Consider the following 13,525-nt stretch of genomic DNA (forward strand, 5'->3'; position numbering starts at 1 on the left):
GTCACGGTTAGTTCTTTTGATTTAACTGAGAAGTAGTTAGAAGGACCAGAAACAGAAGCCTCCAATCAGTCTTCATTGTAAAACCACCACTGGAGAGTGCGTAGATTCGCCCCGCTACTGCTAAGCTCTTCATTAAATGGAGCCCTGGTTGTGGCTGATTTTTATGTCTTTTCTTTTTTTTTTAGTGAACTAGCAGATAAATTATCTGGTATCTTTGTGCTAACCATCCCACATTAGCTCTTCCTGTTCAGCCTTTCCTTGTCTGGTATCAGCTGGCAGATAAGAACATCACAGTCTGGAAACTGGTAATATTGTGGCTCTGCTGAAGTTAGAGATTAGATCATTGGATGAAGCATGTGTGCAGAGATGAGTGTTGGTCTTTCTATTTATAGGAGGAGTCCCGATATCCAAGCGAAAGAAGAGCTATGGAAGCATATCCAGTGAGTACTGTTTTTAAAACTCACGTGGTTTGAAGGCACTTATAAGGACACAGAGACGCAGCTCGGGCTGAAGCCTGCGAGGTGGTCTTCACTGCCATCACTGTGTGGAGCCCGGCACTCAGCGGTGGTGCCTCAGCGGCCAGCAGACCTCAGCAGGCAGCCCGCCATCTCTCCTGAGGCCAGTCAGCCTTGCCTGTAAATGAGCCTCAGACAGGCCAACACTGTATAAATAAATACCAAGGAAAAGACACCTGCTACAGGAGAGAGAAGCAGATCTTTTTAGGGAGATAGGAGATACTGGCGAGTCATCTATATCCTGAATAAAGAAAAACTGCAAGAGGGTAGAAGAGCTACTGAAAAGGTTTTCCTTCCATTTTTCCCTTAAATACATACTAGTGTTTTTTTTTTTTTTTTTTTAAGCTTTATTTATGTCTATGTTTTAGTTTTTGGCTGCAGCATGTGGAATCTTAGTTCCCTGGCCAGGGATTGAACCCATACCCCCTTCATTAGAAGGCAGAGTCCCTTCCCAAGACTGTCAAGGATGTCCCAAATGGACCCTAGTTTTCTTAATCTTCATTCCTGGCTTATATCTCTATTAGTTTTATTAACACTGTGTTATAAGACAAGATTCAGTTCAGCTCAGTCGCTCGGTTGTGTCTGACTCTTTGCTACTCCATGAACCGCAGCACTCCAGGCCTCACTGCTCATCACCAACTCCCGGAGCTTACTCAAACTCATGTCCATCAAGTCGGTGATGCCATCCAACCATCTCATCCTCTGTCGTCCCCTTCTCCTCCCACCTCCAGTCTTTCCCAGCATCAGGGTTTTTTCCAATGAGTCAGTTCTTTGCATCAGGTGACCAAAGTATTGGAGCTTCAGCTTCAACATCAGTCCTTCCAATGAACACTCAGGACTGATTTCCTTTAGGATGGACTGGTTGGATCTCCTTGCACTCCAAGGGACTCTCAAGAGTCTTCCCCAACACCACAGTTGAAAAGCATCAATTCTTTGGCACTCAGCTTTCTTTGGAAAAGAAAGCTTTTCTTTTTCTTAAAGAAAGCTGAGACAAGATTAGAAAGGTGAAAACTCACCTGCCAGTTGTAAATGGTGTTAGTATTTATGTCAAAACTTTCATTCTCTTGCTCATTCCCTTCTAGAAAAGAGCTTGTGGATCCATCTGGACTGTCAGAAGAACAATTAAAAGAGATTCCATACACTAAAATAGAGTATGTCTTTGAAAATCTTTCTTAAAAAGTTTTATTAATATTTGTAAATGAGTAATCCATTCTTACTCTTCAGAGGTATTCCTTTCAGTGCTTTGTCTTTACATTTTAACTAAAAGTAAAAATAACTATAGAAGAAGAAGTAGAAAGGGGTGTATTAAAACTAATTATTGTCATTCTATACTGAGGTCACTCTCTCTCCTATACACTGCCTATTTGTAGGTGGTCCACTTGTACTGGGTGTTTTCCACTAAATAAGTACAGCAGTACTGTACGATCTTCACTGGCTGAATCCATGGATTCAGACTGTAACAGGGTATGGGGATTTTCAACTTCACTCAGGGTTGGTATCCCTAAGCAAGCATTATTCAAGGGCCAACTGTATGATAAAGTTTTATTTGCATGTTATGATGGAGGTAGTTTTCTTTTGTTAACTTGTGAAATGAAAGCCATTTAGGCTTTCCAAGCTCAGAGAGATCAAGTTTTTAAAACTCTCAGTTATATTCCTTCACAGTTACAATATTAAGGAAAACCCCAACTCGGTCCCATTCTGACTTCTGGTGTGTTTGTCTCCATGGTTTGTCTTTGCTTGTTCAGGACTCAAGGTGACCCAGTCCGCATCCGGCATTCTCACTCACCGAGAAGCCACCGCCAGCATCGCAGGTCCCAGTGCTCAGATGGAGAGCGGTCCGTCCTCTCAGAAGTGAAGTAAGTGGGCAGGCGTGAGTACGCCATCACCTTCACAGCTCCAGACAGCAGAGCACAAGAGAACTGTCTGCAGTGATAGAAATGTTCTGTATCTGAGGACATAGAGTATTTGGAATGTGGCTGGTGTGACCTAGAAACTAAAAACCTATTATTTATAATTTTAATTAATTTAAACTTACGCAGCAATGTGTGGCTGGTGGCAACCATATTGGATAGCACAGACCTAGACTATGATTATACTGAATTATGGCCTTTCTAAGGGCTTCCCAGCTGGCGCTAGTGGTAAAAAAAAAAAAAAAAAAACACCTGCCTGCCAGTGCAGGGGATATAAGAAACACAGGTTTCATCCCTGGGTCGGGAAGATTCCCTGGAGGAGGGCATAGGAACCCACTCCAGTATTCTTGCCTGGAGAACCTCATGGACAGAGGAGCCTGGTGGGCTACAGTCCATAGGGTAGCATAAAGTCGGACACAAATGAAGTGACTTAGCATGCATGCATTGCCCTTCCAAGCTATGCACTGAAGCTTTTAGAAGACAGAAAAAATGCATGACTATTCTATTTTGAATAATAAATGCATCCATATTAGAGAGAAATTGGCATAACAGTTTCTTTTTGAATCGATGGCATTTTATATTTTCTTTTACTATAGCAAATATTATGTTACAGTAGTTTGTTTCTTTGTGTTGTTTAGTTTTTCTTTTGAGAAAAGTAGCTGTATTTCAGCTTAACACAATAAGTGCTATATTTTAAATGGATGTGTTAATAAAATAATTATGCATCCATTTATGAAAGTACTGTCTGTGTGTTAGTCACAGAGTCATGTCTGACTCTGTGATATCATGGTCTGTAGCCCGTCAGGCTCCTCTGTCCATGGAATTGTCCAGGCGAGAATAATGGAGTCTGTTGTCATTCCTCCTCCAGGGGATCTTCCCAACCCAGGGATCGAATCTGGGTCTCCTGCACTGCAGGCAGATTCTTTACCACTGAGCCACCAGGGAGCCCCATGGAAATTCATGTACTTGATATTGCAGGGTAGGAATATTAACCATTAAACTCAGCATTAAGGCTTAAAACTAAAATAAACATTAATAAATTGGGAGATAGACTAGCCCATCAGAGAGAGATATAGGTCAGGTTTTTGTTTTTTAAATTTTTTGTTTGCTTGTAAAATGTAGAACATTGCTGTCCATAGCTCCACAGCTGTTTGTTTTTTTTTTTTAAATAAAAAAAAATACATGGCCAATAAATATTTCTTTACAAACAAATCAAAAAGCCATTTATACACATATCACAGTAAGAAAAGCACATACTTACAATTTATTCTTGGTTCTTCTATTTATTTGCTGTGATTTGAGGTAAGTTACTTAACCCATTGAACTTAATTCAGAAACATTTATTAAATACCTCTCTGTGTAAAGCACTGTACTAGTAACTATAAGGAATGCAAGATATGTAAAACCTGTTTATTTTGCTGTAGCCTTTTACCAACTCAAATTGTGCTTCTAGGTACTATCTCAGTCATTAATTCTAAAACTCACTCTCTGCAGTTCAAAAACCGATCTTGTACCTCCACTTCCTGTGACCCGTTCTTCAGATGCTCAGGGTTCTGGTGGTTCCACAGTTCATCAGGTAGGAAATAATCAGGTTTTAAGAGGGTATTGTATTGATGATGAGGTTCCATGTTTAAAAAAATAGCATGTATAAAACGTGGAAGGAGAAGGAAGGAAGGAAGGGTGTGTGGTCAAGACAAGGCACAACCTGGCAAGTTTGAAGTGACAGCTAGAGGTAGTGTAAACTCTAAAGTGAGAATTGGGGCAAAGCCAATGAAAACAAAGATTGTAAGTTTTTTTTTGAGTCAGAGAAATAAGGATAAGGGGACCCATGTTCTGTTGTTAACTGATAGCAGGCAGAATTACTGAAGTCCCATTTTATTCCCATTTTATTTCTGTCTTCTCAGTCAAAGAGAGTTACACTTGTTCTGGAGATGTATTAAAAATGTGGTCAAAGAGGAATTCAAGGACATTGCAAAGCATCTAGCTTCCTTAACAAAAGCAGTTTAATACTCAGCTGAATTAGATAGCTATACCAGAGGAACACTGGAGCAAACAAAGTGTTTGACATCATCTCTCACTGTATATTTAACAAGACAGAAAAAGATGGAGGCTATATAAGCTTACTGGATAGATTTGTATCAGTGATGTTTATAATGGATCAGTATCAGCTTGTTGTTCGCAGTGGATTGTTCAGATCATGGATCCCTTTGAGAGGCAATTATAACTACTGTCTTTTTCCCATGAAAATGTGTGTAAGCGTATATTTCAAGCACATGAGCATACGATTCAAGAAGTTCATGGACAACCTAAGAACCCTGACTTCAGCGTATCTGCCATTCACTGTGCTTAACTTGATTCATTTTTGTTAATGACTTGAGCAAGGACCAATTTTCTGTTGATGCTGACGAAGCTGTTAAAGTGTTGCACTCAAATTTGCCAGCAAATTTGGAAAACTCAGCAGTGGCCACAGGACTGGAAAAGGTCAGTTTTCATTCCACCTCCAAAGAAAGGCAATGCCAAAGAATGTTCAAACTATTGCACAGTTGCACTCATCTCACATACAAGCAAAGTAATGCTCAAAATTATCCAGACCAGGCTTCAACAGTATGTGAACCGTGAACTTCCAGATGTTCAAGATGAATTTAGAAAAGGCAGAGGAACCAGAGATCAAATTGCCAACATTTGTTGTATCATAGATAAAGCAAGAGAGTTCCAGAAAAACATCTTCTATGCCAAAGTCTTTGACTGTGTGGATCACAACAAACTGTGGAAAACTCTTAAAGAGATGGGAATACTAGACCACCTGACCTGCCTCCTAAAAATCTGTTGTCAAGAAGCAACAGTTAGAACTGGACATGGAACAACAGACTGGTTCCAAATAGGAAAAGGAGTATATCAAGGCTGTATATTGTCACCCTGCTTATGTAACTTATATGCAGAGTACATCATGAGAAGCGCTGGGCTGGAGGAAGCACAAGCTGGAATCAAGATTGCCAGGAGAAGTATCAATAACCTCAGGTATGTAGATGACACCACCCTTATGGCAGAAAGTGAAGAACTAAAGAGCCTCTTGATGAAAGTGAAAGAAGACAGTGAAAAAGTTGGCTTAAAGCTTAACATTCAGAAAACTAAGATCATGGCATCTGGTCCCATCACTTCACGGCAAATAGATGGGGAAACGATGGAAACAGTGAGAGACTTTATTTTTGGGGGCTCCAAAATCACTGTAGATGGTGACTGCAGTCATGAAATTTAAAGACGCTTGCTCCTTGGAAGAAAAGCTACGACCAACCTAGACAGCATGTTAAAAAGCAGAGACGTTACTTTGCCAGTAAAGGTCTGTCTAGTCAAAGGTATGGTTTTTCCAGTAGTCACGTATGGATGTGAGAGTTGGACTATAAAGGAAGCTGAGTGCCGAAGAATTGATGCTTTTGAACTGTGGTGTTGGAGTAGGAAAGATTGAAGGCGGGAGGAGAAGGGGACAACAGAGGATGAGATGGTTGGATGGCATCACCGACTCGATGGACATGAGTTTGGGTAAACTCTGGGAGTTGTGGTGATGGACAGAAGAGCCTGGCGTGCTGCAGTCCATGGGGTCGCAAAGAGTCAGAGATGACTGAGCGATTGAATTGAACTGAACTAAACTGAGCAAGGACAGAAAAAGCCTGTGCCAATTTAGGTTAGGTTCCCTAGGAAGAGATTCTGTGATGGAGGTTTGCATGGGGGAAGTTTATTGGAAAGTGCTTTTAGGATCAATACTTGTTGGGGTGTAAAAGATAGGCAAGAGTTGAATTGAATGATACAAGCCCCAGTAAAGGCATCAGATGGTCCCATGGGGAGTTCTGGAGCCAAGATGGCCCTTCTGATTCCTCCCACCTGCATATGAGGGGGCTGGACCTTAAACACTCACCATGTAGCAAGTGACTGGATAAAGGGTGCCCTGGGAGGGGGTCCTGACCATGGATGAGGTGGTCTCCTCAGCCCAGGGTGGGGCTCAGTTTTGAGCTGTATGGCAGCTGTCTCTTCAAGCTGCTGGGGAATGACTGCCTCAGTCTGGAATAGAGATCTGCGTGGTTAACCACAGCTTCCACTAAAATCTGCATAATTTTTGATTAATCTGGGAGAGCTAATAGGTTGTCCAAACAATTTAAGTCAATAGCAATTTAAAAAAACTACATTCACGACTAGTAGTTTAGACTTCGCCTTCAGACAGGACATGCACTGGCGTCTCTCTGTCTCTCTCCACACACCACGTGTGTGGCTTTGAAGGTTGTTAAACTTCTAAACTAAATTTCTTTGGAATGTGGATAATAATTACTTCTTGAGGTTGCTCAGAGGATTAATAAGCATTATTATTTTTCAGAGCTCTTTTTTTTTTTTTTTTTTTTTTGGTCTTAAATTTAAGTTGGCTTCAATACAAATGAGAATTTCATTGTATTTCTGCTTTTCCAACTAGGCTCTCTAAGTCACTCAGTCGTGTCTGACTCTTTGCAACCCCATGGCCTATACAGTCCATGGAATTCTCCAGGCCAGAATACTGGAGTGGGTAGCCTTTCCCTTCTCCAGGGGATCTTCCCAACCCAGGGATCAAACCCAGGTCTCCCACATTGCAGGCAGATTCTTTACCAGCTGAGCCACAAGGGAAGCCCAAGAATACTGAAATGGATAACCAATCCCTTCTCCAGCAGATCTTCCTGACCCAGGAATCAAACCGGGGTCTCCTGCATTACAGGTGGATTCTTCACCAACTGAACTATAAGGGAAGCCCCCAATCACCACTTAGGAATCTCAAAAAACTTACATGAAATGTTGAAAGAATAGCTATCACTTTGCTGCACACAGGAACAACTCACATGCATCTTCTGATCAATGGCACTGAATCTAAGCTTGTCTCTGGGACACCTTTGATTCTGAATTCAGTAACTATCTAGTGAGCACCTCTAAGTAATGACAAGGCACTCACTGGAGCAGTCAGCAAACTACAGCCCATAGGATAAATTTAGTTTGCAGCCTGCTTCTGTACAGTCCAGGAGCTAACTGCTTTTGCTTTTAAAGGGTTGCTTGCAGGCAGGGAAAAACAGTATGCACTAGAGACGGGCGGAGTCTATGACTCGCCCTTGACAGAAGATGGTGACTCTTGCCGTGACACATAACAGTAGACAGGTGAAACAAAAGCAGAAACTAGGTAAGCAATATGAAGAAACAAAGGCCTGAGTTAGAAAATAGGTGACTTCACTTTAGATATGGCAAAGGCCATCTCAGAAAGTAACCTGGAAAACTGAAACTCGCAGGTGAGAAGGAGCCAACCATGTGAGTACTCGTGGAAGGCTGATGGAAGCAGAAGGAAGAGCATGGTAAAAAAAATGCTGAGGCTGGCAAGGCCTGGGTGTTTGAGGTCTGAGCACAGTGAAGGGGAAGGAGGGCAAATAATGCAGAGCCTTAGATGCCGTGGGAAAAGAGTTTGTTTGGATTTTGTTCTGTATTATTCTTTGTGCCAAAAGGAAACTGCTGATCTGGTTGCCATGTGGAAAAAGGATGCAAGTGACATGGGCAAGTGGGAAAGTTGCATTTCCTAAGTTCCACGGTGATGCCAGAGTTCTGCCAGTGGCCTGGCCCGCCTACATCTCATCTCACTTTTTTATGCAGAAGGCTGGTTAAAGTGGGATGGATTTGGGACTTGGATTCATTTCCCTTAAGGTTTGCAGGCAGAAGAGAGAGGTTCAACGCTTAACAAACTTAAACGGTAGTGATTCTTCTGCTGTCTTAACGCTATATTCCCTTGCCCTGACTCTCATGCTCTGGTGTCCTCCTCCTACCCCTCTGGTTAACTAAAAATCTTCTATCCCAAACAGATGTTTGACTCCAAAATTAGCTTGATTTGTACTCCCTATGCTCAGCAAAATCGTTCCATCAGTGCTTCTTTGAATATGAGTAAAACTAAGCCAGTCTCACAACAGATAAAAGACAACTTTTTTAGAGGGTGGCTTCAGTCCAGAGAAATCCCAGAATAATAGAATTCTGGAGTGTAACTCATTATGTGTGGGGAGATATTTTGGGGAAGTAAATATGCTTCTTTAGCCCAGATCTACTGACTAGGCCATCTGTAGTGGAGAAGGCAATGGCAACCCACTGCAGTACTCTTGCCTGGAGAATCCCATGGACGGAGGGGCCTGGAAGGCTGCAGTCCATGGGGTTGCTAAGAGTCGGACACGACTGAGTGACTTCACTTTCACTTTTCACTTTCATGCCTTGGAGAAGGAAATGGCAACCCACTCCAGTATTCTTGCCTGGAGAATCCCAGGGACGGGGGAGCCTGGTGGGCTGCTGTCTATGGGGTTGCACAAGTCGGACACGACTGCCGCGACTTAGCAGCAGCAGCAAAGGCACGAGCAGGCAGGCTTGTTAGGCAGAGGGCGCTGTGGCAGCACCTCTCCTGTTTCCCAGGGCCTCCGCAGCGGCTGTGGGAGGCGCACGAGAGCCTCGAGCGGCAGCCCTGGGTGTGGCGCTCAGGCCCTGGGTCTTCACTCCCGCTTCTCCGTGAGGGGCCCCCGCTTCGAGGGCCCCCACCCCAGCCGCCAGGGAGCTCCAGCCCTCAGGGAGGACACCCAGAGCATTGTGTTGGAGGGGTTTCTTCAGTGACTACTGAAAATATAATCAGGGAAGATTAAAAATTATCCCAAACTCCCCTTTCTCTTCATCTCTCTGCCCCTCCTCTGAAGAGAGGCCCGAGAGGCTGGGTTAGCCTCTCAGTAGAAATGACACTTAATTGGGGAAATGGATTGAGATACTTTCTTAAAATTTGTTATGCACATATAACTTTTTAAGATTTAAACACGTTTATCATAATTACTTAAATAAAGGGAGTATTTGTACAGCCTGGTATCACACACTTTTCCTAAATATAACTTGATGTCTTAGTTATTTCTAATGTGTTAATAAAAATTACTTGGCTGTAGTTTCTTCTCTGAATCTTATGTTCTCTTTTTTCAAATATTGTTTTCCAGAGAAGAAACGGGTCTAAAGATAGCCTGATTGAAGAAAAATCTCAGACAGCTACAAGCAACATGGCTGGAAAACACACAGCAAAAACAATAAAAACTATCCAAGCTTCACGCCTCAAGATAGAGACTTAATCCCAGTGAAGGGCTTGGGATGGGGGTGGGAAGGGTATGTGTGCCACCTTTACTTTGAAACTGTGAATTATAATTATTGAAATATCTTGGACCTGCAGAAGTGTTTCTTCAGAAGAAAATAATGGAGTCTATTGCATCTTTTAAAAGTTTAATTACAGTATATTTGTGCCTAAGGGCCTTTTTATTTGGTAACTGGAAAGATGGTAGTCTTATAAAACCTTTTTCATTTGATGCCATGTTTACCTTCCTGGAAACTCCCAAGTGTCTTGTCTGCCACCATCAAGACCAGAGGCTTCAGATCAAAGTTCTGGAATCCTGGACTGTGGCCAGGTAGCTATGCAGCAGTGCACTAAGGGAGATGAAAAGGTTCTTCCTGACTCTGGGTAGATCTCTGGCCTGTGTAGAAATGCATGGCTGAGGGATCACTTTCACACTGCAGATATTTTTATTCACATTAATGTTCTTTGTAATACTGTATTTTGTGGCATTAAGTTTCACTGGTTATTTGCAAATGTTAAAAAAAGTGCTGCTTTTAATTCCTAGTGTCCTTGTCTTGTGCTGTCAGAAGTTATGTGCGGATTTCACTTGACCTCAGCTTATAAATTCATGACCTTCAACCTGAAAGGTCTGCCTGGCTAACTCTTCCAAAACACTACTTCAGACCTTTCCTCTTGGCAGATGACTGCAGTCTACAGGGAAGACACAGTCCTATAGGATCTTTCATCTTGCCCTGATACAAACCTCCTCATGGCTGCCATCAACCCACGTCCTTCCTTTTTTCCTGTCTCTCCACCTATGCTCTGGAGCCCAGCTCCCTCAGCCTTCTCATCCCTGCTGCCTCATGTATTCAGCCTCTTCCTGTCAGCTAGACTGCCATCTAAAGACAGCCAGATCTCACCACCAGACCCTTCTCCAGTTACCAGTGTGCTCAACTAATCTAATGTGCTATCTCAAACCATCTCAAATATGGATTCTTCCCCACTGTTCCACTAAAGCAGACATTACCTTCATGTCACCACATCCCAAGGTTAACTTTCCAGCTATACTGCAATATTTTTACTTTAATGCATTTCCCATTGCTCCTGCCATTCTGTCCTTGCCAGCTCCCCCTATTCTACATCATCAGTAATTGAGTCTCTTAAATCTAGACCCTCATGGATCACACTTATTCCTGTGGCCAAGTTTTATTCACATAGCTTAGACTACAGACTTCCCTGGTGGTTCAGTCTGCCTACAATGTGGGAGACCGAAGTTTGATTCCTGGGTTGGGAAGATCTGCTGGAGGAGGGAAAGGCTACTCACTCGAATATTCTGGCCTGGAGAATTTCATGAACTGTATACGCCATGGGGTCACAAAGAGTTGGGACAAGAGTAAGCAACTTTCATTTTCCTTCAGACTACAGACCAGTGTAGTATCAAGGAGTCACTTAGATTTCTAAGGCAATTCAAATAGACTAGCTCAAAAAGCTGCTCCCCCAGCTCATCTGTGCCTGTAGAAGACCACACACCTAGCAATCATTACGGACATATCCTTCATTACTAACTCCTGGCTGCTATAGTTTTAACTATCTCTTCCCTAACTTTACCACCACCCTTGTCCAAGGTGGTCAGCTCTGGCATAGACAGAATATGGCATACAGGAGAAGCCTCCAGCTGGCCCACAGCACTGCTTTTCTTGCAAATGTACATTTCCATCATGGCTTTCCCTTGCTTTAAACAGAGCCTTAAGTGATCTGCCCCCTTTTGATCTTTCAGTGGAAGAATGCTGTGTTCTAGCAGTTAAATTATAACACACAAACAAACCTCCAAGAAGCACATTATTTTATTTACAGTCCCACTGTTGTATATGTACATTTATGGGCTGTCCAAAAGCACTTCTTTTTTTAAGCAATCCTGGAAATTTTAAATACTCGAAGCAGCTCCTGAAGATCAAGTTGTCAAATTCCTCACCAAGGACAGCCTAAAAGAAAAAATAAGACGCTCAATTTGACAAGTGAACATTTACTTCAAGACTTATAAACTCAGTACATTCGTCTTTCCTGGATTAAGTCATGTACTTCTGGACTTCATACATCAACATAAAACATGCTTGAGATCTGGCCAAGTGGTTTTTAGAATTTTAGCTACTACGCATAAAATCATGTGAATATTTCATGATAAATGGGATGAGGGTATCCCATTTGCAGTTAACAATCCGTTTACAGCAGTACTAATATTAATGATTAACAATTATAAACTAATAACCACCAGAGAAGGACCCCCGATCTAGAAAGATAAAATTCACGTTACTGATAACTGCTGTTATGACAACTATCAATAATTCAAAACTATCACCCTACCTTAGGTCATCTTCACGCTTCCAGAGAGTTAAGTATTCAGTTGGCAGCAGTCTATGCTTCCAGCGTCCATCTTTCACCTGAACAAAAATTAAAACCGGTTAAGAGAAAGGTACACTTGACTTTGCAGAATCAAAACTACATGTGTAAATAATGAGTGTATGTTACTTACGCAGCTCCTACACCAAAGACATCAAATACAAGGGCAGGAAAAAAAGCTGCGAAAGTGTTTTGTGTTCGCCTTTTTTGACACCACATCCACTAGTTTCCAAAAGTGAATGGGCAACACAAAGGCGGTAAGAACACCGCGTAAGGAATGGGCAACACAAAGGCGGTAAGAACACCGCGTAAGGAATGGGCAACACAAAGGCGGTAAGAACACCGCGTAAGGAATGGGCAACACAAAGGCGGTAAGAACACAGCATAAGCAATACTGCGTGGCGCCGAGGTACTAACCCTGACAACGGGCGGAGATTCACTGTTCTGAGGATAACTAAGCCCAGTTCTACATTTTCTTCTACAACTCAGAATCCAACTGGGTAAAGAACGCTTAATTACTAGATGGCTAAAATATTAAAATCTCGAGGCAACTAGTCCTTTCTGTAAGAACATGAAAACTCACCTGCACGGATGGTGATACTCATTTCCGCCAAATTCCGCACCACGACATAGTTATCAACATCTACACCTGAAATGGCACTCTGGCGTTGACCTGATTTCCAACCACGACATGGTCGGCATACGTACTGTTACACGGTGAAGCCTTTCCCTTTCACACGCACAAAATTCCCTCATTAGAAATTCCCTGACACACAGTCGATGAAGTCAAAAGCCCCCGCCCCCATCGCCGCGTCTCCTGGCATGGAAAAACGGACTCGGGGCCGCTTGGGGCCTCCTGAGGTCTCAACAACGTGGCGGAGGCCAAAGCTGCCCTCCACGCATTCAGGTGCTGGGAGCATCTTGCCCGGCCCGGTTGCGGCAGCAGCCTCCCAAGACTCAGGCAGGCCGCAGGGTCCTGCCCGGCGCCCGGGCCCTCAGAGGGCTGGCTCCGGGGCGACCCGAGCCATCCGAACCTCTAGCAAACAAACATCCCCCACCGAGAGCCGAGGCCAGAAAGGACGCGCCGTCTTCCCACAATGCTTTTCTACGACTGGAACGACCCATTGCTAGAGGGGTGCGGGGAGGACGGACTGCACCATCGACATTCGCGCGCCCTCGCCAGACGCCGCCGTGTGGCCGGAGGGCGAATTGCCCAGTGATTGGCAGAGGGGCGGGGCGGCACGGGCAGAGTTGTGAGGGCGCGGCTTCTCACTCCCAGCGCCGGCCGGTGGAGCCCAGCGAGCAGTTCTTTATGCGGGAGGGGAGGTTTTTTCCCAGTGTGGATACTCAACCACCCCTCCTCCCAGTGTCAAGAGCACACGGTCAGCGCTGAGCTGCGGGTGTAGTCCAGAGGACCGGAGACCTCGTGTTCTGAGAAGGAGAGACAGAGCTCACCGTCTCCAGCTGAGGAAGAGTAAGGTCATTAATCCAGAAATATTTATTGAGTATATACTGTGCTTCATGCTCTATTCTAAATGCCTGAGAACCAGGTGTGAATGAGACAGAGTTCCTGTCTTACATTCTGTTTCTGT

At 43.6% G+C, this 13,525-nt stretch overlaps 1 protein-coding gene, 2 long non-coding RNA genes and 1 other non-coding gene across 9 annotated transcripts in view; 2 read left to right on the forward strand and 2 right to left on the reverse strand.

Moving 5' to 3' along the window:
* The window catches only part of EPB41L4A (erythrocyte membrane protein band 4.1 like 4A), a 292,774-nt gene extending 282,680 nt beyond the window's left edge, over positions 1-10,094 (forward strand). For all 5 annotated transcript variants that reach the window (XM_019968015.2, XM_070796629.1, XM_070796630.1 and 2 more), the window contains 5 exons: positions 393-440; positions 1,598-1,666; positions 2,261-2,371; positions 3,920-4,001; positions 9,430-10,094. In XM_019968015.2, coding sequence (XP_019823574.2) covers positions 393-440; positions 1,598-1,666; positions 2,261-2,371; positions 3,920-4,001; positions 9,430-9,558 — 439 coding nt within the window. In that variant the 3' untranslated portion in view covers positions 9,559-10,094. The remainder of the gene's footprint in view (positions 1-392; positions 441-1,597; positions 1,667-2,260; positions 2,372-3,919; positions 4,002-9,429) is intronic.
* Positions 10,095-11,362: 1,268 nt separating this feature from the next.
* On the reverse strand, positions 11,363-13,020 carry LOC139185114 (uncharacterized). The gene is made up of 3 exons (XR_011568648.1): positions 12,517-13,020; positions 11,898-11,974; positions 11,363-11,518 (listed from the first exon to the last, which is right to left on the reverse strand). It is a non-coding gene; the product is annotated as an uncharacterized lncRNA (long non-coding RNA).
* Positions 12,054-12,190, reverse strand: LOC139185503 (small nucleolar RNA SNORA13). Its single transcript, XR_011569084.1, has one exon. It is a non-coding gene; the product is annotated as a small nucleolar RNA SNORA13 (small nucleolar RNA).
* A 200-nt stretch (positions 13,021-13,220) lies between the features above and the next one.
* LOC139185179 (uncharacterized) overlaps positions 13,221-13,525 on the forward strand; it is a 138,955-nt gene continuing 138,650 nt past the window's right edge. The window contains exon 1 of one of the 2 annotated variants that reach the window (XR_011568695.1): positions 13,221-13,412. This is a non-coding gene — a long non-coding RNA (uncharacterized lncRNA). The remainder of the gene's footprint in view (positions 13,413-13,525) is intronic. The other variant, XR_011568696.1, reaches the window with a different exon arrangement.

The sequence above is a fragment of the Bos indicus genome, chromosome 10 (assembly GCF_029378745.1).
Source record: "Bos indicus isolate NIAB-ARS_2022 breed Sahiwal x Tharparkar chromosome 10, NIAB-ARS_B.indTharparkar_mat_pri_1.0, whole genome shotgun sequence".
Taxonomy (NCBI): domain Eukaryota; kingdom Metazoa; phylum Chordata; class Mammalia; order Artiodactyla; family Bovidae; genus Bos; species Bos indicus.